Raw genomic sequence first — 26,763 nt, 5'->3', positions numbered from 1 at the left:
CAGTGAATTCTTTTTTCTTCTTCTGTTGTTGTTGCTTTTTGTTTTGTTTTTGACACCCTCCTCAGCCCTCACTTCCTGGACATTGTCCCACCTATTACTTTTCATTTGGTGGAACATCTTTTCTCATTTTTCCTTCCCAGCTTGTATCATGTGTTGGTCTCTAAACCTTTTCTCCAAGGTTCAACTTTGGAGAAGTCACTGGCTCATTTTATTCATGCCCTGAACATTATTTATTTATTCCTCCCTGCTCAAGTTGGGATCACACTGACTGCCTTGCACATGGCAGCAGACTTCCTTTTCAGAGATGTCCAGGGGCCTGATCTCATCATCTCTTTAGTCAGGTCCTCAAGTAGGTGTGGGGGCTGTGAGCACTTGGAGTAGGGGTTCACCCAACAGTTCTCACTCTGGAATGCCGCCATCTTAGGTCTACACTATAGTAAAGCCAGGTCCTTGCCACACAGGGTGATGTGGGGACTTACCACTCACCAGAGAGGGTGATATATTCAGAACCTTCCCTGGCCAGACTGTGGGTCACTATCTCAGGAGGTATGAAGCTCTTCTCTCAACAAACCACTGCAGCAGGAGGAGGCTCTAGTTAGAACCCAAGACAGCCTTTGCCACTGCTGAGAGCTATTGCCACCGATTGCCATCTTTTTGGCAGGTTTTTAAATGCTAATAAACAGGGATCTTGGCTGGGGGATGAACACCAGCCACTTATCCAGAGGAAGTAGAGGAGTGAAACCCTTGTAAACCTTTATTATTTGGAATGGAACACAACAGGTTCAGCTTATTCCATGTATTGTACATTCACTGAAGGACAATGAGGGACTCAGGCACCAGGTCCTAAACCATATCCAAGCTTCACACTCAGCTCCAACCCAGAGAGTGGGTGCTAGGGGGCATCCCAGAACCTGCCCCTGGGTCAGATGAGGAGAACAGGCTATGGCCTGTAGAGAGCACAAGAGCCACAAAAAAGTGTGGTTCTGGGGCTATATCTTTGACCGGCCCTGCTAGTCTGCAAATGGCTCACAGCAGCAATACATTCACTGGGACACAGAGTTGTGTCCAGAAAAGGGGCTCAGACATAGTTTTATACAGAAGTGCTTGACACTCCCAGGGCAGGCAGCATGGCCATGGGTGTTTTTACAGTGATTACACTCAGCCCTGCTCACACCTGGGGACTCTGCAATCAGAAATACCTTCCTAGAGAGCTCTGGAAGAGGGAGTCTTCTTTGTTCTCTTCCTACTAGTATTACCCACTAGTGGGGAGCAGACCTCCCTGTGAGTTCACTGTTCACAATGAGGATGAGATGAATATGCTCAAGTCTTTTGTCCTGGAGATTGCACTTTTTCTTCTTGGCTCCCCCAGAGCAGCCAGGCCAGCACAGGGGAGGTGGAGGTCTGGCCCTGGAGAGGGAACAGCAGGGGCTGGGAGACAAGATCTACATCACAGGGATGCACGGAAAAGCAGCCACAACCCTGCAGACAGAGGGGATGGGGATAGGGGCTGAAGGCCCACCTCAGGGTGTGCCCTTGGCCCTGTCTAGCTCATTGCCTTCTTGTAGGCAAGGCAGGGGGAATGCCTGGGGCCTCCCAGCCCCTGCCCCTGGGCCAGATGAGGCACAACAGGGCTAGTACATGGGCCAGGCAGCAAGGGATCCCACCAGGTCTCAGGCAAGTCTGTACGAGGTGCCACTGCAGGCTGAGGAAGGAGAGTCTTAGCCAGTATGGTAGCTCCTCAAGGATGGAATCACTTCCAGGATGGAGGGGTCCATGGAGATGCAAGCTCAAAAAAGCTGACTGGGTGGGAACTGGGGCTCAGCTGCTATGAAGATAGACTCTTCTGTCTGTTTAGGGAGTCGATGTAATGAAAAATGGCCCCGAGAGCCCAGCTGGTCTCCACATTGTCAATTTTCCGAGTGAGCTTGAAAAGACAAAGGAAGAGGCACAGAAGATTATCACACACCCACCTGAGATGTGAAAGGCCAGGTGGCTTCGGTGGATAAAGGCAGCCTTATCAGAAAGCTAGAAGGTGCTCTGGACTTTTTTCGGAAGCCAGGGATGGGGTAGGGAGTGAAACTCCCAAATGGGGTCTGTAGTTCCCTATACCCAACTCCACAGAACTGAGAAGCGGGGCACTCAAGAGGTAAGTCCTTACCTTCAGCACTTTGTCCCTGGGGAAACCTAACTCCTGGAGCAGTGAGCTTATATAGGTGAGGTCCATGCATGCAAAGGGGCTGCTTTGCGGCTGGGTCTCCAGGGTCCGACACACTGAGGGAGAGATGGCTAGTTCTAGATTAAGTCCCTCCTTGCAGGGAGGGTGGGCTGCAGACACTGGCTCTGCCTACTTCCATCACCCACCCACGCTCCTCACTTCTGATTTATTGTCAAGACGGAAACCCAACATTGGGAGGTGACAGGCCTAGTGTACCCAGGGGCAGGCTGCAAGCCCGTTCCCACCTCCACTAGGTCAGAATCCCAGTGCTCTTTGGACTCTGTACACTTACACGTCTATCTAGTTAACAGAATTAGGAACCAAATGCAGGAGTTCAGGGCCAGTGCCTGTCATAGGAACTGTGGGATGTCTGTCCCCTACATGGGATGGTTTCTTCCCCTCTGCCCTCTCAGCTTGTCACCTCAGCAATCAAGGTACCACTCACCATATTTGGCTGCTATGTCAAAGTCTCCAACTACAAGGCTGCCTCCCTTCTCTGCATCTGTGGGAGGAAATAAGACATGGTCTGCAGGTGCATTCCCAAGTACACGATGCTGCTGAGACCTGAGGATGGCACCGGGGGCCCAGACCAGGAGCTCCACAACATGGGGATGTAGTCATGGACTCTTCTCATAGGACCCTCTCCTCTGGCTCCCAGTAGCCATACACACACACACACACACACACACACACACACACACACACACACACACACACTGTAGATTTTTTTTTTTCTTTTTACAGTGCTGGGATTAAAGCCAAGCCTCATGTATGCTGAGCAAGAACTCTATCACAGTCATATTCAAGCCCTTGATTGTGGTATCAAGTGTTTCCATGGGACACACAGGACAGGAAGCCTTAGAGGATCATCTCACCCCAACCTTACAATATCCCACTAAAGGAGTCTCACCAGGACCTCTAGATCCCAAAATTGAGCAAACACTTGAAGCTAGGAAAAGTTGAAGAGCAGAGAGAAAATAAATGTCTCTGGGAAGTCCTGGACCCTCTAGGGAAAAAAAATAAAGTCCTATAAAAGAGAAAATGAGTAGTGATCTACTGTTTTAGAAGCGTTGGTCAGAGCCTTCTTGGGGCTCTACAGAGGGAGCAGTCCCTGACTCTGGGTGTTTGCTATGTCAGCAAATGTCACCATTAAAGATTCTCTTGAGTTCTGAAAACAGATTGTTCTTTCAGAGCCAAGAATTAACTACAGTGAGCAGTCTCAACTGCCCTCTGAATAGCCTCGCACCTCCAGAGATAACCCCAGGTAAGGGCTGGGATGTTGGCTCAGTGGTACAGTGCTTGTCTTGCATGCATGAGGCCCTGGGTTCGATTCCTCAGCACCACGAGCAGAAAAAGGCTGGAGGTGGTGCTGTGGCTCAAGTGGTAGAGCGCTAGCCTTGAGCTGAAGAGCTGAGGGACAGCGCCCAGGCCCAGAGTTCAGGCTCCATGACCGACAAAAAAAAACCCAAAACAGGTAAGACCGAAGCCTCCTGATAACAGTGGTGGTGAGTGATGTGAATGCCAGGCTATCCTACACGGGAACTGCCATGTAAGCTAATTACCCCCAAGCTGCTCTCAAGGACAACCATGGCACAGACGATCAAAGTGAGGGGTCCCGCAGAGCCAGCCCAAAGGTGAATCCCAGGCAGACTTCTAGATCATGCTGGTGTGGTGGATCTTGGCATGGCAATGTCCACAGTCCTAGTATGGTCAGGAAAGCACTGATAGGTGTTCCTCACTGTAGCTCAGGGGCCTACGCCAAGCTGTCTCAGAAGAGGCCACCTTCTATGTTGACCATTCACACCTGCCTGGCTGTTATCCACACTCATCCCTTCCCAGGGACAGCACAGCTAGTACAAACACTGAGTACCTTTGAAGTCACAGGGAGCTAGAACAGTGACATCATCTGCTTTTTCTGAGAGGCTTTTATTTAGCACTAACTAGCATTGCTATTCTCACCCCAACCATTTTCTGACTTCCTCTATTTCATTTAGAAAATTTGGGTCTCCAGCCACTGATGCAACTTTGTAACTTTCATGAGTGTCCACACCATCTGGCCATAGCCAGGCTCAGCAAACTCCAACACCTTGCTCTGTCTTCCCTTCTCCTTGAGTGGAGAGGATGAGTCAGAGAGAAACCATGGCTGTGAGCCAGAGCTGCAGGATCCAGGCCAGAACCTGTTGTGGGCCTGAGGAGTGGAACAATATAAGTTAGGTCAGGGCAACTGTTCTCTTTGCTAAATGTCTCAAAAAGATAACATCTACAAAACTGTGCTGAGCAGTTCCTGTTCAGATGATGGACTTCTTTATGGCTTCTAAGGTGGTTTCTATTACCTCACGATGACAATTTGCTGCCACAGTCCCTCTGCCTAGAGCCGTGCCAGGCCTAGCCCTTACCTATGAGGCCCACGCTGGCTGCAAGGTCATAGTAGTAAGAAAAAGCATAAAAGTCCACATGCTCCACCTCTTGGGTCCTGTGTACTTTATTTCGAAGGATCTCTGACACTCTGCGGGCACACAGCTCGTGGAGGCTTGCTGCAGGAAAAGCACATAGTCAGCAGTGGTCAGTGAGTAAGTTACTTGGTCCATGCCATCCCCCCCATGACCTAAGACCCTGACCTGGGTGGGAGAGTGAGGTAGGACCCGCACCCTCAGACCCATCCCGAGTCAGTGACTTGCTTGTTGCACAAGGCAATTACACCCTTCAGGAGCCAAGGCGCTCCCAGTCAAGGTCCAAAGGCCCAGAGCACCATGGGGCCAGAGGAAGCCTCAAGCCCCTAGTTCTGAGGGGGAGGCCACGGCTTACTGACACCAGGAAGTCTCCCACTGGGCCCTGTGTTGCCGTCTTCACCCAGTCCTTTGCTGCTGCGTACCATACTCAACCTTCCCAGCCCACATTGAGCTTCACCTCACAGCCAGGTCAACAGTGGGCCTACACAGTGGGCCTTGTGGGCTACTCACACAAGCACAAAGCTAGATGAAGGACAATGGCCAAACAAAACCCAAAGTCAACACTCTCTGGAGATCAACCAACTTCTGTGGATGTCCACTGGACAACCTCAACCACTCATACCTCAAACCTGGATTCAACTCACCTTCCTGTCTTCGTAATGTTCCCCACGGGCTACACAGGCATGCCTTGCCCTTCAGGGCTCATTTCCTCCCACTGCCTTTCATTAGAAAAGTCCTGCTACCTCATTCAGTGAACACAGACACTGCCCTAAGGCCTTTTATGTGCTGCTTCTTTGGCTTGGTGATCTGCTGCCTTAGATGGGGGCAACTTGTTGGCATTTCCACATCTTGGCTCAAAGCCTGTCCATCCTGATTAACACTGCAGTCTCCTCTTGGCACTCATCTCTGCCTATTTATTGTTCTTCAAAGCACTAGTTCCTGTATTTCCACTGCCTGACTCTTCCCACTGGACCCAGCTGCACTATCTGGTGTGTGCCCTGTCCCTATGGCAAGCTCTGGCCCTTGGTACGTGCATAGGGGACAACTAAACCAGACTGACCTGCCCAGTTACTGAAGGCAGACACACCCATGCAGGTGGTAACCAGCCTGGGAGCAGTATTTCAGTATTTGTCTCAGAAGAAACCCAAGAACCCAGAGTGAACAAGACCATCAGAACACTAGGTCCCAGTCATAGGGTGGCAGGGGCTACATGGCCTGAGCAGGCTGAAGCAGTAGCCTCTATATTGCTATACACAAAAGTGGCCAGACTTCTGGGCCAACAGCCCAGATAAAAGCATTTGTCATGGGGTCCTAAGGTCCTTTTCACTGGGGGCTTGATAGGGAATTGGGGCCATCTGGAGAAAAGCGTTTGGTGACAGACAAAGAAAACGTGCAGAGAGACTGTAGGAGGGAGAGAGAGAGGCAGGGAGTCTTGACTCTGACAATGACCTGTACTTCCAAGCCCCAGCAGGGTTTATGCTGCCTGCAATTGCAGGGCCAGTGTGAGCTTGTCTGGGCAAGTGGTATTTGGAAAAGGCACAGGGGGCAGCAGGCCCTTATAGGCCTCTGAGAGACAACAAATTCACCGTACCTGCCTTCTGTCCTGCAATCCTGTATGTGACTTCAGCATGCTCCCACTCGCCTTTGAACCCAGGAGACAAACAAGGGCTGACCAACTCCTTCCCATCTTTTGCTGAAATAGAGATAAAGATGAGAGAAAGAGGAAAAAAGTTGCATCTACTGCTGTCAGATGAACTTTGAAGAGCTGGGAGGGAAGTTGAGGCAGAGTATGCTACAATAAGGGCATGGGAGCAGCAGGGACCTGCCTCCTGGGGACAGCACAGTTCCATTATGCAGTGGCAGCAATGACTTCTGAAAACAGGACTACAGAACCCCCACAGATCGTATCTCCACACTTAGGGGCCACAACAACTTTATGGGAAGGCTGTCATAACCCATTTTTACAGATAACTGGTAGACTGGTGGCAGGGTCAGGTACAAATATAACTAGGTGCCACCATGCCTGATTTCATCTGTTTACCCTGTAGCACAAATGATAGGCCCACAACTAGCAAAGGAAGTTGGTGGCTGATGTCCAAGGTGATATCTACACTGTCACCCTGCAAAGCCTGGTTGTCCCCAGAGAGGGCCTTGTTGCCTTCTCTGGACTCTGGCTGGATAGTGGGAAGTCATGGGAATTGACTTTTCAGAGGGCAATTCTCACAATCCTTCCCTGGGGTTGCCATGTAAGCAGCCTAGGCTACATTTCTGTGAGTGAGACCATGTGGAAGAGAGTACTGTGCACAACTCCAGCATTAGTCACTTCTCCCATAGCCACATGAGATCTGGGACCCTAGTAAAGACACTGCCCAGCCCAACACTGCTGAATTCATTTGCTGTTCATTTTGTAGCTCTTTGTTGCTGGGGATAGAATACAGGGCTTCTTGCATGCTAGGGAAGTAGTCTGTCACTAGGTCCCACCCTAGGCATTTGCCGCTCCGCCCTGGGGTGCCAGCGTTAGGTACTGCAGAGGCAAGTCCTTTCTGATACTGCACTGAGTGGAGAAGATGGAGGAAGCTAGACTGAGACTCAACATTAATGATCCAGGGGCAAAGGTTGCCTGACTTCCCATTAGCCACATAATACCTATTCCTGGCTCTGTGTGGAGGGCTGCAGGTGTTTCTGAGACAGAAACACATTCTTGGTTTACAATAAAGGAGAGCGCTATGAGGATACACATAGAACCTGACAGAACGTGAAAATTCTGCTTGAATGACCAGGCCCTTGAAGGCTGCTGGGCCAGTGGAGCAGGCAAAGGAAGCCTTGTGCTAAGGAACACACAGGGATCTGTGTGGAGAACAAGGCACATGTCTGGACGCTATCAGGAAAGACATGTCAACACCAGCCTCATTTCAGAGCCTCTGCAATGAGCAGCAGTGATCTCCTTTAAGTACAGATTTGACCTCCAGGGAATGAGGTCACTTGGGAAGGAATGAGGTAACTGGGAAGAGGGAGGTCACTGGGGCGTGCCCTTGAAGGGGACAGTAGGACTCTGGCCCATTTCTGTCTTTCTTTCCATTCCAGATGCCATGATAATGAGCAATTTCCTCTGCCACATGGACTCAACATGACATTCTGCTTTTCTTACTGGCTAAAAAGGGACAAAGCCAACAGACAAAGACTGAAACTCTGAAACCATGAACCAAAACAAACTTGTCCTTCTTATAAGTTGTTTATCTCAGGTATTCTGGCATAGTGATAGCTAACACACAAGTTTACTCCAATGTAGGTGACAACTATACCCAGTTATTTGGCTCCCTTAGATTGTGTTTCAGAAATAACTTCACTACTGTCTCTTAAAAAAGAAAGTGCAGTGGTAAAACACATCTTCCCCAATAGAACATCCCTGACAAAATCTACAGCTCGTCCCTCCCAGACCAGCAATAGCCCCTTTGGCTGAGTGGACAAGCAGAGGGGTAGGAGAGGTATTTCCCATTCCCACGGAGGGTGAGGATACAACCTCGAGCAGTTCATTTCACTCACCAGGTTTCCCTTCCACGCCACCCAAGATTGCCAGCCGCGCTGACATCAGTCCTAGCCCCAGGTAGCTGTGAAGGTAAGACGGGAAAGCTTGGTATCCTGCCTGGTCCCATCATGAATGGGAAAGGCAGGATCTTGGAGCAAAGCAGTTATGGGCTATCTTGCTTCTTTTAGAAGCTTCTCACAACATTTAGAGTATTTAGCTTAGTAATTCAACACAAGAGGGCTTATTGAGCTCACTGGGGAGCTGTGGAAACTGCAGTGAATGTGGCAGTAAATAAGGTACAAGAATTGACTGAAGGTACCGCGTGGTTCACCAAGTTCCTGCACAGTCCCTGGGCTCCTCTAAGATTTTGTGAGCCTCCTTAAATGCAGAACAGAGTGAACACAAAAGATGAATGCGATTTTACTACAAATACATTTTTTAAAGGAGAGAGGAGAGGAGCCAGAAGAAGAAGGTTTCCAGGGACTCACAGCGCAAAGCTGCTGAGACTGGTGATTATTCTGGGATCTAGTCCTGCAGAGAGGCAGGCGTGGGAGGCATACCAGGGGCACTGGAGCTGCCAGCATGGACAGTCAGCCTCCCTTACCCCTAGAAAACCTACCTGTAGGAATAGAGCTTGTAGGTCCTGTTAAACATCTGCAGCGCTGTCAGGTGGCCTGGTGGGGAGGTCTGAAGGGTGCCCTGGGGAGGAACATGAAGGTTACTGTGTTTCCTGTGGTTTTTTCCAATAGATTGTCCCCTCCTCCCTCAATTCATTTAGTCAAACAGGAACATTCATATGGAGTTCATTGAGCTTGACATGCAATCTACTGCTGTGACAGTAGGGAACAAGCAATGAAAAAACATCCAGAATGTTTCCCCTTTTGAATAGCATTTTGATTTGCTTTTTAGCAGTACTGGGCCTCATGCTTATTAGGCGAATGTTCTATCACTGTTCTACATTCTTAGAACTTTTTATTTCATGACAGGTGCTCTAGTTGCTCAGGCTGACCTTGAACTTGAGATCCTCCTGCCTCAGGTTCTGAAGTACTGGTATTACAGGTGTGAACTACCATATTTAGCTGCATTTTATCAATGTGACAACTACAGACCATACAGACAAGTAGCATATCATAAATTTAAGCAAGTTAATAAGAAAATGGGTGGGTAAAGAAAGCTATTTAAGATAGTAGATGGTCTTAGCTACAAGTCTTTTTTTGTGTCCTTTAGAACTACTATATCAAAAAGGGTTGCCTACAGACTTCATAAGACTACAAAGATCTTTGTACCTTCCCTGGAACCCCACAGGGGATAGGAAGCATCCATTTCATATTTTCTGATCCAAAGGTTTTTGTTGCACCATTACAAAATGAATTTCTGTTTTGTTTTCGTTTCCCAGTCAGAAGCTTTATCTGTGAGAGAGCTCAGATGGGGAGCCTTACATCAGCCAAAGGGCCTGCCCCGAGCAGCTGCGGGCTCCCAGTAGAGATGGATGCAGTGCACCCCTGGCAGCCCCTGTCCTGCTCCCAGGGCAGGACCAGCTGATTACCTCAACCCGTGGAAGGAAGGTGATCTGAGTGGATCCTCCGCCCAAATCCAGCATGCCCACACTGCTCCTTCCTGGAGTTTTCAAACTGCCTAGATCACAGCGAGTAAAGACACAGCACTGTCGTATTAGGAAGCTGCCAAGAATAGTAGGGAGATCAAGAGAGGTCAAAAGCCGGGCCCTTTAGTGGAATGAAAAACAAGATAGGGAAGTAGCTGCAACTATTTAAAAAAAATTTGTTTAAAGGTATGCTATACGTTTAAAGGGCAAGATCAGTGGCTCTACTGGCTGTCTGATGTGAATAATGACAGGACAGGATGACACTGACTGCCAGAGAGGGCCTGGAGTTGCTTGGAGGCCTGTCTCACCTCCCAGGAGACAGGGTATTCTTCAATATGCTGACACTGGCCGTAGGGCCCCCTACTTTAGTCCTGTCTCTGCTCTGCTCTCTAGAGGCATCTGAGGTGGAGAATCCTGACCTCTTAAAAGGTGAAGCCTATGAAGAAACCTTCACACATACACCTGGGAATGATTTATGACAGTAACTTCTTGCTGTATATCTTTTAACAACAGACATATCTAGTATAAGATAATTAGCATTCACATCACACTGAATATTTGAAGGCATACTGGTCTCATTTACTACCTCTCTCACAAACAAATGAGAGTGCAGGGCCTCTGGTAGATGCTCGGCAGGTGTCAGACAGATGCTGGCTAGGCTAGGAGAAAGGGCTGAGTGGGCAGGCACTCCAAGTACATATATACCTGTGAGCTCATGGCTATCTGCCAAGCCAGATGGATATCCAGCTACCCAACACCCACAGCCTACCTCTGGACCAGCAGCACTGAAAGCCGGGGGTTATGGAAACGAGGCCCCTGTGCTCCAGAAAGCCCTTTCAGGACTGAGAACAACTAGCCTTTCCCATCAAGTGGACACACACCTGTTAGGAAATTGACGGTGATCCACGCTGAGACACCTGCAACAGAGAGGCACAGGCAGCGTTTCAGTCACTTGAGACTGTCAGTTCAACACCCAGGACCACTACCTACTAGTTCCAGATTCCAGGAGCCCGACAAGAGGAACCCAAACTCATGCCCTTTAGACCACTCAGAGAAAAGCACTGTGTGTAAACGAATACAGGGACTTCTGAGAGATTATTCTAGAAGATTCCACACTAAAACCTAGAACACTTTGCCATATACATGTCTTCCTCTGGTGCTTCATCCGCAGCTTCATCTTTAGTAAGTGAGACCAGTGTTCCCTCTACTCCACACAAATTCACTCTTAAGGTCATGTTTAAAAGCAAGGGCCCATGAGGAACCTTTAGTGTCTATTGTAGAATGAGTAATGCAACTTTAATGTTCTAAACGTGGCAGCAACTGGAATTCTGTCCAATTTTTTTTAAAGCCAAAAGACATGTTTTTTAGAGACTTCATTTGTTCCAGGTTTAGAGTTTGTCAAGGTAAGAATCTACCTCTCCACACTAGCCCCCTAATACTCCTCTGGGATACTTAATTTGTAAATGGGACAATAATGTCAATTATCCTTCACCCCCGTAGTTGACTAATGAAAGAGCTCCCAGGCCTGGAATTCCCAACAGCCCTGTATCACTGCCATGTAGCAGTGTCCAGTTGCAATGTCTGTCACTCACCTTCGTCCGTTCCGTTCATGATGGAGACACAGTCATCACCTACCAGGAAAGGTGATGCTTTAAACACCTCTTTCACCTGAATATAAAAAGAGACTTTTTAAAGTGGAGTAATACCGTGCACCCTTGTCACCCCAGCACTCAGGAGGCAGAGGCAGATCTTAAGTTTGAAGCTAGCTTACACTATGCATCAATCTCAAAACAAGCAACTCCCCAACAACAACAACAGCAACAACAATAAACTCAAATCAAGAAGAGAGTAAAGTCTGTGGTTTCTAGGTGCACCATGTGTCCAGTAGGCAGTAGCAGAACACTGAAGGCTCTGCTGTGTTCTGAGGCAAAGCTTACGTTTTGCTTTAAGCTTCAACTTTCTGTGAGGGCTTCCTCAGATAATCTCCTCTGGGGTGGCTTGTCTTAGGTTGTTTTGTACTTGAAAATCTCTGGGGGAATGGATGGCCTGGGGTTAGGCTGGCTTAGCCTACCTGGCCATGGGAAATGACCTGAAGTAAAAAGCCCTACAAGGGGAACTCAAACTTGAGGACCATTTGTGTTCCCTAGGGCACTGTTCAGTGACACATCTGGGCAGAGAGGTGGAAGCCATGAACAATTGGGCATGTCCCTCTGTAAGCTTCCAGTAAGTTTTAGGACAGCAGCTTCAGTGTATCTGTCCACATAAACCTTTCTCATGTCCTAAAGTCCTAATCTGAAGGACCACAACCTCACAGCTAAATATTGTAAGAACAGAGAGAGGTGGGGAGATCCTGTGTTTAGAGCTCTTTCCTAACCTCAGTGGGTTGGAAGACTTATTCCTAGCCCTACTGCAGAACACTGAGTAGCTGCAGAAATATAAGCCCTGAGAAGCTTTAGAGGAGGGAGGAGGCTAAAGGATCTCTTGAGCAGTCACATCTGAGTATCAGACCAAGAGTAGGACTCAGGTACCAAGGAGATTTAGCAAAAAGCTTGGGCTGAGGTATTAAGGCACTGAGCTCCCATGGCATTCTGACTACATCAAATTCCGAGGTAGTGAATGGCGTCGGTGGTTCACGCCTATAAGAAGCTGAGATCTGAGGATTGCAGTTTAACAAAAGGCTATGCAAGAAAGTCCATGAGACTTTTATCTCCAATTAATCACCAAAAAGCCAGAGGTGGAGCTGTGGCTCAAGTGGTAGAATGCTAGCCTTGAGCCAAAAAGCTCAGAGACAGCACCCAGGCCCTGAGTTCAAGCCTCAAGACTAGCACCAAAAATTTTTTCCTAGGTGGCAAGTCAGGATTTAATAAAGCTACCTATACATTCATGTTCATTGAATCATTATTCACTATAACCAAGTTACAGAAATAGTCCAGATGCCCTACATTCAATGAATGGATTATGAAAATGTGATATAACCAGGCACTGGTGATCATGCCTGTAATTCTTGCTACTCAGGAGGCTGAGATGTGAGAATCACAGTAGGGAGCTGGCCTGGGCAGGAAAGTCTGTGAGACTCTTATCTTCAATTAACTACCAAAAAGCCAGAAGTGGAGCTGTAGCTCAAGTGGTAGAGAACTAGCCTTGTGCACAAAAGCTCTCAGGGATAGTGCTCAGGCCCTGAGTTCAAGCCCCATGAATAGTGCGCGCATGCGCGCGCACGCGCTTGCACACGCACACACACACACACACACACACACACACACACACACACACACACAATGGAATTTTGTTCACCCATCAGGAAGAATAATATTCTGTCATATGTGGGGAAATGGATAAACCTGGGAAAAAATCATATTGAATAAAGTAAGCTAGGCTCAGAGAGACAAAGGACACATATATAGATTATTTCCATACTTAGATTTCTCTCATATGTGCCTATTAGACCCAAAATATAAATATATATGAGAACATATTCATTGAACCCAATGGAGTTTTCACTGAGAGTAGGTTCGGCAAATATCAGTGTCTAAATCTTACAATGGATAAGGTAGCTTTAATGAACTCTTACATGCACACTTAGTTGGAGGAGCTGAGAAAGCTGAAAGCACTAGAATATCACTGGGTTACTCTTTTCGTAAGAACATATCTGAAGCATTTTAATCTCAGCCATTCTGCTGATATAGAAACCAGCAAATATCAGCTTCTAAATCCTAGACAGTGAACGTTAGCTGGCTGAACCCTTGCATATATACTTAGTTCATTGTGTTGAGTAATCTGATAGCAGCAGAAGCTTGCTGGTTTGTTTTTTATGAAAGAGCTCATTGAACTCACCAGAGGCAGGTTCAGCAAACATTAGCTTCTATATCTAAAACAGTGGCTAAAATATGGTATACACAGGAGATTCCATGGTGTAACCTCTTTCAACAGTCAATAGACAGTTTAATATAAATACTAGAAAGCTGAATTATGTCTTGAAGAAGAAGGACTACCCTGGAGTACTTTGATCTTGTCTCAAAACAACAAAACAAAGCAAAGCATAACTAGTCCCCTAGTCATTACTGAACATGTAAGGCTGTTTTTTTAGAGTAAATCTATGTATAAATAATAAGAAAAACAACTTTGTTTTAAATGCACTATGCTTTTGAAGGAAATCCCACCTAGACATTTTTGTGTGTATATACATATATATATATATATATCCTCTTTTTCACTTCAAATAGGTGTACAAAGGATTTTAACATGTCTACATATGTGTACAATGCATCTTGATAACAGTCACTCCTATCATTTTCCTCCTCATTTATTCCATTCCTACCTAGCTCTTCAAAATTCCTAGTTCCATTTTCACATATATGCATTGACTATTATGGTTGTATTCACCTACTGTTCCTTTCCCTCTGTCCGCCTCCCTCCTCCACATGCTCATGGCCCTCCTCCTGGCAGAATTAGTGTTTGTAGCTATCACTAGCAATTCTTGGGGGAATACAGCCAAGCTCACCTTTTGTAGTAACTTCTGAGCCTTTTCTCCTGGTAACAGGCGCAAACCAGCTGTGGCCTTGAGGACCAGAGGGGTGGCCTTCCAGAAGTCAAATGGGATGTCTTGCTTGGCAACATCCAGCAGCTCCTGGATCCCCTGCGTGCTCTGTATATATAGTAAAAACAAAGCAAGTCTGTCATGCCTAGCATACAGAGTCACAGTTACCTTAGCTCTTTTGGATTTATTGTAAGCATAATATTTTTTAAATTTTCAGTCAACAGAAAACAGTGACTCAAATGATACTGCCAACATGTGGAGACACGGGGACCTAGAGAACATGGGAAAAGGACCTTAGTGTAGAATGTGGCAGAGTAAGGGCAGATCAGAAGTTATGAAGCTGAGCCTGCCCTGTACAGTAACTTCTGAGCCTTCTGAGGAGTAGCAATGATTATCTTTGTCATTATCCCTTACTGGGCAACCACATATAAGCTGTAATTCTATTAGATATCATGAGAGTATAGGAAATAGGAAATTCTAGGGCATCTTATAGAAAGAAAGCCTTATGAATAATTATATTGTACTTGGCAATGTTTTTCCAAGGAGAAAACTCACAATGCTTTCTACCAAAATATCATTCCATGAATTCATCTGAAGATATCTTTTCATATGGGGGTGATGAGGTAGTACTAGGTGGCAGACTGTGCTACTTTATTGTGTTGAAAAAGGAGAAGACATACCAACTGCTCATGGACATACATACTGGCTCACGAAGCCTACATAAAAAAGCAGGAGTGTGACTCAGGAAGCAAACTGGAGGCAGAGTGATACTCTCACTGTTGACCTGGGTAGCTTGGACATTTGATTCACTAAATGTACCTTACCTACCTACCTACAAGAAAGATTTCAAAAGTATTCAGTTTACTCTAAAGCTATCTCGCTTAATTAGGTTTAATCTATAGCTATTTTTTTTCTTGGTAGTAGGGTATGACTTTAGACCCTACACTTGCCAGGCAGGCACACTATTACTTGAGCCATTGCTCTAGCCCTATTGGCCACTTGTGCCCATTCTAGTGCTTGAACTTGGGGTCTTCTGCTCTTGCTAAGCTTGTTGCTCATGGCTGGTACTCTAATACTTGAGCCATGCCTCTAATCTGGCATTTTTGCTAGTTAATTGGTGGTAGTCTAGGGGACTTTTCTGCCTGGACTAGCTTCAAATGAGATCCTCAGATCTTAGTTTCTTGAGTAGCTAGGATTACAGGAGTGAGCTATGGGCCACTTTTGTACCACTGTTTTTTTTTTTGTTTTTTTTTTTTTTTAATTTATATCCAAGTTAGAGAATGGCAGAACTTGCAGAACATTGCCTAAAGCCATGACACATCTGTGGGCAGTAAGTATGGATTGACTCATGACTTAATGTTGGACCTGGGCTAAGGATGTAGTTTAGAGGTATAGCTCACTCACTTGCTTAGAATGTGATTGGCCCTTTGGGGTTTATAATAAGCATAATTCTAAAAGTCAACAGGAGACAGTGATTCAAATGGTACTGGCATGTATAAGGACACTGGAACAAGGAGAGAAGATGGAGAAAGGCCTCTAGAACCATTAGAGAATTCACAGCTCTATAAGCAGCCTTCAGAGAAAACCAGGTGTCCTGTATTAGTGTAGTGGTAAGCATTAGAGACTTTAGAAGAAGTGAATATAACATAAATGTATCAAATCATTGACAGTTTAATGAAATCTCTTTGGAATTTATTTGGTTTTGTGGACATACACACATACAGTAAAACCAATGCTGGGCCTCCAGAAGCAAGGCAAATACTCAACTCCAAAGAATGCTTTTTTTTTTTTTTTTTTTGGTTGGTCATGGGGGCTGGACACCTGAATGCTGTCCCTCAAGGCTTCAGCTCAAAGCTAGCGCTCTATCACTTGAGCCACAACACCACTTCTGGCTTTTTTCTGCTTATGTGGTGCTGAGGAATCGAACCCAGGGCCTTATGCATGCGAGGCAAGCACTCTACCACTGAGCCACCTTCCCAGCCCTAAAGAATGCATTTTTCTATAATTACAGCATCTGGGCTTCTGAACTGCACTAAGACTTTAGGACCCTGTGCTGGGCTGGCACGCTTGTGGGTGGATCTGGGATGTCTGAAGCACACCTGCACCCTCCTCTCCACTTGTCCTTAGTGGCATGGAAGGGCCCAGGGAACACCAGAAAAGATTCCTTCTCCTGAGATGGCCCACCAAAGTCAAAGAAAAAGAGTTAACTTTTACAAATTACACCATCAGAGGACATAAAAGCTTGTTTGTAGACACAAGTGTTTACCTTTTCAACGTCATCAGCATAAGCAGAAAGACCAGGCTTCAGTGCTTTGAAGGTCTCATGGGTCAAGGTGGGAGTTTCTAAGGGGAAAATATTTTTTTAAGGCACAATTATAATATATACATGAGGTTTGAATATACATAACTGAGACTAGTTAGATGTTTTAAGGTCAGATGTCTGACTTCACAGACTAATCCCAGAGTGACAGGCACCCTTAGCATGTTTCTGTTGAAATTTCGACTCTCTTAGTTCAGCTAACTAAGCTGAGTATGATATCTATGTTTGGGCCAGAATTTTGATTTATCTAAAAAATCAACTTAAGGCTGGGTATGGCTCAGTGGCATAGTACTCCCCTGGCTTTGATCCCCAGTCTCTCTCTCTCTCCTCTCTCTCTCTTCTCCTTCCTTCCCTCCCTCTCCCTCCCTCCCTCTCCCTCCCTCCCTCTCCCTTCTTCCCCCCCCCTCTCTCACACACACACACAATCATCATCATTATCCTAAATACAAAAGAAAAAAAAGCCCAACGTTATTAAAGGTAATTTCCAAAGACTTGCATCCATTTAAAGTTCTAAATTTTAAAAGGTAATTCTAGCTGATTCATACAGGATGAATAATTCCAAATTGCAAATAAATTGCCAGGTTCTGGTGGTTCACACCTGTAATCCTAGCTATCAGGAGACTATGATCTAAGGATCACAGTTTGAAGCTGCCCAGGCAGGAAAGTCCATGAGACTCTTATCTCTAACTAGCCATCAAGAAGCCAGAAGTAGAGCTGTGGGTCAGGTGGTAGAGTACTAGCCTTGAGCAAAAAAATAAAAAAATAAAAAAATGCAGGGACTGTGCCTAGACCCTGAGTTCAAGCTCCAGGGCTGATAAAATAAATAAATAAATAAAAATGACTTTCTTGTTTCTGGGGTGATTATATTATAAGACTCTGCAGATTTGGAGTTTTTCTTGAGCCGTGCCCTCCAAACATGCAAGTTTTAAACTATTATTATTATTTTTTGGTCGTGGGGCTTTCACATGTTAGGAAAAAACTCTAATAACAAGGTGAGCCCAAGCCAGGGATTCCAACCCACACAGGTTTTTGAAGTGAAGAGATTCTAAGACCCCTGCATGAGAGAGGGAAAAGGCAGACCCAATATCTCAGATCAAAGAAGCTCATGGTCAGGCCAGAGTACCTCCAGGTGGCCGGGCAAACTGGAAGACATGTATGCGGGTGCCAGTGCTTCCGGCATCAAACATGATCCCGTAGAAGACCTCATGACTCTGCGCAGCTGAAACAGAGGAGCTGTGGGCCTGCTGGCCCCACCGTGCCCCCGAGGCTGCCGCAGCAATGGTGAAGAAGGCCTGGGCAGCGGAGGCCCTGTGCCACCTGATGTAGGCGACATAAATGAACAGGCCCACACACAGTCCTAGTGGATATGCCACCTTCGTCACCCGCAGGGTCCCATGGTTCGATATTTTTCTCATTTCTTAGTCTGTCAGGGATTGTGCAGTAGCCGCTGGCTAGAAGAGAGGAGAAATAAGGAAAGTACATTATTAGTCTGCAGGGCTTCAGTGTGTATTAGAAATTTCCAGGTCCAGAGGCAAAATCTTCAACCAGAAACTGGTCTGCATTTCCCTGCTCAAGTCAGAGGTTTCCTTTGATCCTCAGGATGATACTGGGAGGTCTAGCTCACCAGAACTGAGGGGTATAGACACTGTATAAGCTATCCAAGATTCTATGCCCTACAGCACAAGACTGGCACGGCCTCTCTAGGAGCCTCTCCATGGCTTTGGGATACACTGCTGCTGGTATCAAAGAGTCCTGTGTATACAGAGTCTAAAAATTCAACCCAGGTAGCAAAATAAATTTTATTTGGTAAGTGAACATTGTGGTACACTTCTGTAATCCCAGATCTGGGTATGTGTATAAGGGCAGGAAAACCACTAGTTCAAGGATAGCCTGGACTACAGTGACACTCTGTCTCAAAAAAAAAAAAAAAAAAAAAAGGTTAATCTGACATCATTAATTTTGAATTAGTATACTCTGAAATAAAAGATCATCACTATCTCCTGGTCTTCCATGAAAGGTGAGGTGGAGGCTGGATTCTCAGAACTCCTCTACCCTTGATGAATGTCTATCAGTCTGTCTATTCTGTACTCTGCCAACTGTGGGGAGTGGGGCTTCCAATCTGAGGAGTATGAGGTTTAGAGGTATAGTCTGGGAGCAGGACATGGGCCTCCTAGAAGCAGCACATGCATGGGTGAGCTAGCTCCTGGGGTAGGTGGGAGGGGGTGGCAGCTGGTCTTCTCATCTGCAAGGTAGGACAGCTCACAGACAAGCTGCCTCCTAATGCTGTTGGGATTCAGTGTGCTCAGTGCACTCAAACTGAATGCAGAGGCACAGAGGAGGCACAGAGGACTGTGGCTGCACTGCTTGGGGAGAGTGACAGTAGAGGGAAGCAAGCTGAAGCCAGATGCACTCCAACTTGGAGACTGCGGGGAGCAGAAATAGAATGAATGGGCTCTTAGGAGACAGTGTGGAGTAGCCTCTTCTTAGTGTCCCCTCCTTGTGGTCACACATAAGCACTGCCTATGTGCCCCTGGCTGATCTGGGGTAGGAGACAGCACAAATCTTCCCTTCTCAGCATCTGCCACATGCAGGCTATAGAAAGGCATCCTAAAAGCCACGCCTCCTCCCCAGCTCCCAGCTCCTGTCCCTCAAAGCCAGAGATTCAGCTTGTCGTATAACAATGCCACCTAGCATGACACACAGACTCTTATCTGCAATGGAGAAGGATGCTCCTTCATACTGTTCATCTTCCATGTCATTACCAGACATGCCAAAAAGTTTCTGTTCAGAATTCTTTTTTTTTTGAACATGAGCATTTGTACTCTATGTATTTTATATAGTGGTGAAATACACATAATAAAAAATTTACCACTTTAGTAATTGTATAATACAATTTTGCCACCTTAAATTTTTTTTATTGTGGACCTTGAGCTTAGTTCATGCTATGCTCTATTTGTAGCCTATAACTCCACCTTTAATATTCTTCATGCTTTAAAAAGAAAAATATATAAACAACTTTAAGTTATAAATCTAGGATAATGAGTACACAATTCATAAAGATGCAATGTGTGTGATATCAGTAGCGTAAGTAGGAATAGGTAGGACTATAAAGGAGGGGATACTGTATGTGACTAAAGTTAAATTGGAACTTAAGACAGAGTGCTATACCTTTAAGATGTTAAATATGCAATCCCTATGGAAACCACAAAGTTGTATCAAATATATACAAATGAGAAAGAATTCAAAATTGTCTCTAGAAAGTCAACTAAATCCACAGGAAGGCAATGATAGAGGAAATGAGAGAAAAGCTGTAAGACACATAGAAAATAACAACAAATGGCAGAATAAATATTTTCTTTTCTATTTTTTCTTTTTTTTTTTTTTTTGGGTCCAGTTGTAGGGCCTGAACTCTGGGCCTGGGCACTGTCCCTCAGCTCTTCAGCTCAAGGCTAGCGCTCTACCACTCTTGAGCCACAGCTCCACTTCTGGCTTTTTTCTTTTTTGCTTATGTGGTGCTGAGGAATCGAACCCAGGGCCTCAGGCATGCAAGGCAAGCGCTCTACCACTAAGCCACCTTCCCAGCCCCCAAGAATAAATATTTTCTTGTCAGCAATTACCATAAATGAAAATGTGTCAAACACCCCAATCAGAAGACAACAGTAGGCAGAATGGGTTTAAAAACACAGGACCCAGCTATATGCTAATCTATAAGACATTCAGTTTAGATATAAGAATACATACAGGCTAAAAGGGTAAAATGGAAAATATTCCATACAAACAGTAACCAAAAGGGAGCAAAGTAGTATAGACAAAACAGAGTTTAGGTCAAAAACTGTCATATGAGCCAAAGGACACAGTATCATATAAAAGGTCCAGAAGGAGGGTAAATGAGAGAGAACAGAAAAATAATTGAGAGGGGCTGGGAAGGTGGCTCAGTGGTAGAGCGAATGCCTTGCATGCCAGAGGCCTTGGGTTTGATTCCTCAGCACCACATAAGCAAAAAGAAAAAAGCCGGAAGTGGCGCTGTGGCTCAAGTGGTAGAGCGCTAGCCTAGAGCTGAAGAGCTGAGGGACAGTGCCCAGGCCCAGAGTTCAGGCCCCATGACCAGACTCCCCCCCCCCCCCCAAAAAAAGAAAAATAATTGAGAAAAGTCAATGAAAAAAAATACCCTCCATAGGTGTATATGTATATATATACATATATATTAGGCAGGAGGGTAAAAAAATTATAAACATATGTAACATTCAGAACTTCTAAATATCTGAATAAACATTGACAGAACTGAAAAAACAGACAACTGTCAATGAAAGATTTCAATATCTCTTTTTGTTTTCAGTTAATTGGGCTTGAACTCAGAGTCTTATGATCTTAAGTTTTTTGCTCAGCTTCTTCATCCACAGCTGGTGTTCTGCCACTTGGGCAATGTCTCTACTTCTTGCTTATTAATTGTAGATAAGAGTCTCTCACCTTCATCTGCCTCCTCAGTAGATAGGATTATACACATGAACTACTGATGCCTGCCTGACATACTTTTTTTTTCTTTCTTAAGACAGTGTCTCACTATGTAGTCTATACCATACGCCTGCTTCAGCCTCTTAAGTGCTAAGATTACAAAGGTATGCCACTATGCCTGGCTTAATATTCCACTGTGAATAATGGATGGAAAATCAAATATCAGAGCAATAAGGAAACAGTATTTGAACAATATTAAAATAGGAGGGAAGACATTATTCAGAACACTCCCTAGGACAGATGACTTGTCAGACATTCTCCAGCTAGAGATTATAAAATGTCTTAATAAATTAAAAAACAATTAAAATAATACAAAGTATCTTTTATAATCACAATAGCATGAAGCTAGAATTCAACAGTAGAAGTGAAACTGGTTACACGGATATTAAACACTCTTTTTTTTTTTGGGGGGGGGGGGTCCGGTCATGGGACCTGAACTCTGGGCCTGGGCACTGTCCCTCAGCTCTGGGCTAGCGCTCTACCACTTGAGTCACAGCACCACTTCCGGGTTTTTCCTTTTTTGCTTATGTGGTGCTAAGGAATCGAACCCAGGGCCTCAGGCATGCAAGGCAAGCGCTCTACCACTGAGCCAACTTCCCAGCCCAGATATTAAACACTCTTAAACAACCAGTGAGTCAAAGAAGAAATCACAAATAAAATCAGAGGCTGAGGTAGGAGGATTGTGAATTTAAGCCCAGCTTGGGCTATACAAAGAGACTATGTCTCAAAACAAAACAAAAACTAAGAGCATGAGCCAGGCACTGTTAGCTCATGCCTGTGATCCTAGCTACTCAGGAAGCTGAGATACGTAAATCAGGGTTCAAAACCATCCCAGGTATGAAAGACTGAGACTTATCTCCAATTAACCACCCAAAGAGCCAGAAGTGGAACTGTGGCTCTAGTGGTAGAGAATCAATTTTGAGTGAGTATTAGAATTTATATTCTGCTAAGCATATAAAGAATTAACACAAATCTTTCTTAAATCTTTATTTAATCTTAACTTGTTCCATAAGGTCCTCATACTAAAGCCAGATAGACACTACAAGAAGCATACAAATTGGTATAGCTTATGAACATCAATGCAAAAATCCTCAACAAATAAATAGCAAACTGAATAGTAAAAGGACTGTATACCATTACCAAGTGGGAGTTTACTCTTAGAATGCAAGGATGGTTCAACATATGAAAACCAATCAATGTTGGTTACTATATTAACAAATGAAGAAAACATGATCATCTCAACTGTTGTAGAAAAAGCATTTGACCAAGTGTGTACCTTTTCAGAATAAAAACAAGCAGCAGTCTAGGAATGAAAGGAAACTACTTCAACATAATAATGGCTATCTATGAAAGTCACAAAAATATACCCAATGGTAAAAGACTGGTGGCTTTGTGTGTGTGTGTGTGTGTGTGTGTGTGTGTGTGTGTGTGTGTGTGTGTGTGTGTGTGTGTGTGTGTGTGTGTATGTGCATGTGTGTGTGAGAGAGTTGGTACTGTGGCTTGAACTCAAGGACTTGTGCTCTTGCTTGGCTTTCCCTCCCCCTGCTTATGGTTGGTACTTTACCACTTTCTCAGATTTGTCTGCCTGGTCTGGCTTTACACAGTGGTCCTCAGATTTCAGTATCTTGAATAGCTAGGATTATAGGTGTTAGCTACTGACACCCAGCAAGATTAGGCAATTTTTATTTTAAGATCAGGAGCAATGAAGTATGCCTGACTTTGCCACTCTTATTCAACTATGAAAACATTTTAATTAAAAAAGCAAATGTTAGAGGCCAGGCACTGGTGGCTCATTCCTATAATCCTAGTAACTCAGGAGGCTGAGATCTGAGGACCTCAGTTCAAAGCCAGCCCAGGCAGGAAAGTCTGTGAGACTCCTATCTCCAATTAACCACTAGAAAACTGGAAGTGGAGCTATGGCTCAAAGTTCTGGAATGCTAGTTTTAAGCAAAAGAGCTCAGGGACAGAGTCAAAGCCCTGAGTTCAAGCCCCATTACTACAAAAAAAATGTTAGAGACCTTATACTTTCTGATTTCAAACCATGTTATAAAAACAATATTATCAAAACAATGTGGACAGGCTTTAAGGCAGCGAACAATTCAACAGAATAGAAAACCCAAAGATAAGTCCCTATATATATGGCCAAATGATCTATTGCCAGAACGACACAATAAGGAGCCTCTTCAGCAAATGGTATTAGGAAACTGGAAATCCACATGGAGAAACAGTGAAATTGAGAAATGGACTGAAGACCTAAATCTGAGACCTAAAATTCTAAAGCTTCTAGAAGAAAACATAGGACAAAAGTTTCATGACATTGAATTTGGCAATCAGTTTTTAGAAATGACACAGAAAGCATAGGCAACAAAAACAAAAATGAACCAGTGGAATTAAGAAGCCTCTTGTAGCAAAGAAAAACAATAAAATAAAAGAGTAACCTATGGAATGGGAGAAAAATATTTGCAAACCATATCAGACTTGATAACAAATCATCAGAATATACCAAAGAACTCCTAAAACTTAACCACAAACAGTAATCTGATTTCTTTTTTAAAAAAAAGTGAACATATTTCACAAAGATGACAGATGGCTAACAAACATGAAAAAAGTTGAATACAGCTGATAATTAGAGAAACACAAAGTTACGATGAGACAGCACCTTTCATCTATCATGACAGACACTATCAACAACAAAACCCCATTAAATAACAAGTATTGGTGAAGATGTGGAGAAACTGCTGGTGGAAATGTAAAATGTAATAGCTGCCACGGAAAACAGTACGAAGTTTCCTCTAAAAATAAAAAATAGAATTGCTATGCAATCCAGCAATAGCACTTGTGAGTATATATCCAAAAGAAATGAAATCAGGATCAAAAGACACCTCTGTACATCCATTCACAAAAGGCAAAAGATTAAAGGAAGCCAAATGTCAGCTGATAGATGACAGATACATAGATCTATTTAAAGGAATATGATTCAGTCTTAAAAAGGAAGGAGGCTGGGACTATAATTGAGCAGTATAGTCATGCTTAGTAAGCATAAGTTCTGAATTCAATCCTAAACTCTAAAATATTAAATAGACTAGATAGATAGGGAAATTTGATGTTTATTGTAGAACATTCTGCTAAGTGAAATAGGACAGTCACAAAAACCAATTCCACTCATAAAGGTCCCTTCCTTGGACTCCACAGTAATCTACAAATTCATAGAGACATATAGTAGAATGGTGGGCTAAGAGCTGTAGGGAAAAGAGCATGGGGAGCTATTGGATACTGAATTTCAGTTGGGGGAGATGGATGGATGATGGTGGTGATGTTTGGACACAATGTGTAAGTATTCCCTTTCACAGAATGGTAAAGATAGGTAAGATGATACATTTTATGTAGTGTACAGTTAATAGTTTGGATATAAAATGTCCCTAAAGGCTCATGTGTGGAAGGTGTGCCCTCAGAGTGGTGGTGCTACTAAGAGGTGGTTATGTCAAAGGGTGCTAAGCCCACCAATGTATTAAGCCATTGGTAAATTCATAGCTGAATGGAATATTAGAATGTAGGGCCTAGTTGGAGGAAGTAGGTCTCTGGGGGCATGCCTCTGAATGGCATATCTATGTCTCTGGCTCTCCCCCCACCTCCATTCCTCCTTCTCTTGCTGCTGATGCTATCTCCCCTCCTTTCCTCTTCTCTCCCCTCCCCTTCTTCAGGTTGGGGAAGATGCTGAGGATGGGGCCTGTCCACTGCAGCAAATTTACTCTCAAACATCTCATCATGCTTAGTCTTCTTTCTCCTCTTGTACCTTTCTCTCTTTTCAGAATGTAACACACATCCAGCTTTCATACTGCCTCATTCTTAAAAAGGTAGCAGGTCCTTCTAGGCATCTACCCTGAACAACAGGAACCAATATACAAGGACACGTGCACCTCCATGTTTATTGCAGCACTGTTCGCAATAGCTAGGATATGGAAACAACCTAGATGCCCCACCACAGATGAATGGATCCAAAAATTGTGGTATCTATACACAATGGAATATTATGCAGCCATTAGAAATGACAAAATAATGGCATTTGCAGGGAAATGGATGGAGCTAGAAGGAATCATGTTGAGCGAGGTAAGCCAAGAACGAAGAGACAAACGGTACATGGTCTCCCTGATAAGTGGATGCTAAATCCAAAATGTTAGGTGATATGACAAAACTAACAGGACTAAAGAAACAAAGAACTCCCGCTCATCTGGTTGAACCACTACTAAATATCCCCATGCTGCTGATCACAAATATGGTATATAACATGTGAACACTGTTATAAATTACAGACTGTGATAGACAATTTGCTCCAGGAAAGTTAGAATGAACTTGTGACTTTGAAATTATGTAATCACTTAATCACAATCAAAAAAAAAAAAAAAAAAAGAACCTCGGGGAAGGGAGGGAGGGAGGGGATGGTAGGGGGAAAACAATGGAGGAGGTAACAATGTTCAAGAGAAGTGTACTCATTACCTCACTCATGTAACTGTAACCCTCTGTATAGTATCTTTACAATAAAAAAAAAAAAAAAAAGGTAGCAGGTCATTTCTTACTGTGATTCTTCTTGCCTCAAATGTTATGTTTTTCTTCTTCTTTTTTTTAATCATTTTGTTTTATAGCATCCTGTTTTTGTCCTTTCTCCACACCCTTGCAATTCTTCCAGGATATTTACTGAAGCAATGCCTCTAGAGGCCCCATCTTTGGGCTTCATGGTACTCCACACACTTCCACTTCATTGATAAGTTTTATGTTGAGTTGTTCATGTAAGGCTATCTCTTCCTTGATCAGTTTCTCTCTTTGGGAGCAAAGACGAGTCCACTCATCCCACAATGTCCAACACCCAGCATGAGTTCAGAGGTTAGCAAATTTTAGCAACACTTGTTGCTGAGGAAGGTCATTTGATGAGTCAGCTATTTATTGAGGCAGAACAGGCAATCAGAGGAAGATAGAGGCATCAAGGGACAGGGGCGGGCTACTGGGAATGAGCTGTTTGTCAGGAAGCACATTAACCAGCAGGTTATTCAGAAATGGGGTTGTTCCTTGTGGGAGATGACAGGTGTGAGGCAGGTACCAGGGGGATTATCTTCCTGGGGGAGTTAGGTGGGATCTAGAAGGAATCCCATCCAGAGCAGTCAGTTCTCATCCTATAACTGCTTCTCCTATAGCCTCCCCTTTGTTAAGTTACTATGATCCAAACCATCGTGTTTGTCTATGATCACTAAATATGATCACTTGTTGAATAGGAAAGGACACAAAAGCAACATTAATGTCATGTAATTGTGTAGGTGTTTTTATTAAACTTCCTTCAGAATCAAATTTTACAAAGTCCTGTTTCATTCTAAAAACCATGTTCTACATGATCAGATTAACAAATGGTCTATCAAGTTTGGGGCAATAGTGGCTTTTTATTCAATTTACCTTCCCACTTAAAAAAAAAAACCAACCTTTATGTATCATCTCCTGTGTCCAGGGATCCACACAGTCTGCAACACTTCCCTCATTCCCTAAGCACCACACAGAAGCTCCAAGTGTCTGTAGATGGACTTGCCTGAGATTGTACAGCTGATAGGTGATGGATC

General features: G+C 44.4%; 1 protein-coding gene across 2 annotated transcripts; it reads right to left on the bottom strand.

The window, feature by feature from the left end:
* Window positions 1-720: 720 nt before the first annotated feature.
* Window positions 721-25,807, bottom strand: Entpd6 (ectonucleoside triphosphate diphosphohydrolase 6). Of its 2 annotated transcripts, XM_042666552.1 has the most exons (14): window positions 25,738-25,756; window positions 17,775-18,102; window positions 16,598-16,674; window positions 14,296-14,439; window positions 11,387-11,462; window positions 10,676-10,711; window positions 9,738-9,826; window positions 8,811-8,890; window positions 8,209-8,273; window positions 6,257-6,358; window positions 4,612-4,749; window positions 2,661-2,717; window positions 2,159-2,271; window positions 721-1,924 (listed from the first exon to the last, which is right to left on the bottom strand). In XM_042666552.1, exons 2-14 carry the CDS (start codon window positions 18,064-18,066, stop codon window positions 1,826-1,828), a joined length of 1,368 nt encoding a protein of 455 aa, XP_042522486.1. In that variant the 5' UTR covers window positions 18,067-18,102; window positions 25,738-25,756; the 3' UTR covers window positions 721-1,825. The 2 variants fall into 2 exon arrangements, with proteins under 2 accessions (XP_042522486.1, XP_042522487.1); XM_042666553.1 differs by lacking the exons at window positions 721-1,924; window positions 2,159-2,271; window positions 2,661-2,717; ... (1 more) ...; window positions 6,257-6,358; window positions 9,738-9,826 and having other exon boundaries at window positions 25,738-25,807.
* Between the last annotated feature and the right edge of the window lie 956 nt (window positions 25,808-26,763).

The sequence above is a fragment of the Dipodomys spectabilis genome, unplaced genomic scaffold (genome assembly GCF_019054845.1).
Source record: "Dipodomys spectabilis isolate Male_0828 unplaced genomic scaffold, ASM1905484v1 ptg000365l, whole genome shotgun sequence".
In the NCBI taxonomy this organism is placed as follows: domain Eukaryota; kingdom Metazoa; phylum Chordata; class Mammalia; order Rodentia; family Heteromyidae; genus Dipodomys; species Dipodomys spectabilis.
The sequence above is the reverse complement of the archived record's forward strand: the minus strand, read 5'-3'. Positions and strand labels throughout refer to the sequence as shown.

Coding starts and splice junctions, on each gene's coding strand:
- Entpd6 (XM_042666552.1), bottom strand. CDS start 18,066: ATGAGAAAAATATCGAACCATGGGACCCTGCGGGTGACGAAGGTGGCA. Junction 10,712..11,386: donor CATGAACGGAACGGACGAAG/GTGAGTGACAGA, acceptor TCTCTGTTGCAG/GTGTCTCAGCGTGGATCACC. Junction 4,750..6,256: donor GATTGCAGGACAGAAGGCAG/GTACGGTGAATT, acceptor CTTTTCCTGCAG/CAAGCCTCCACGAGCTGTGT.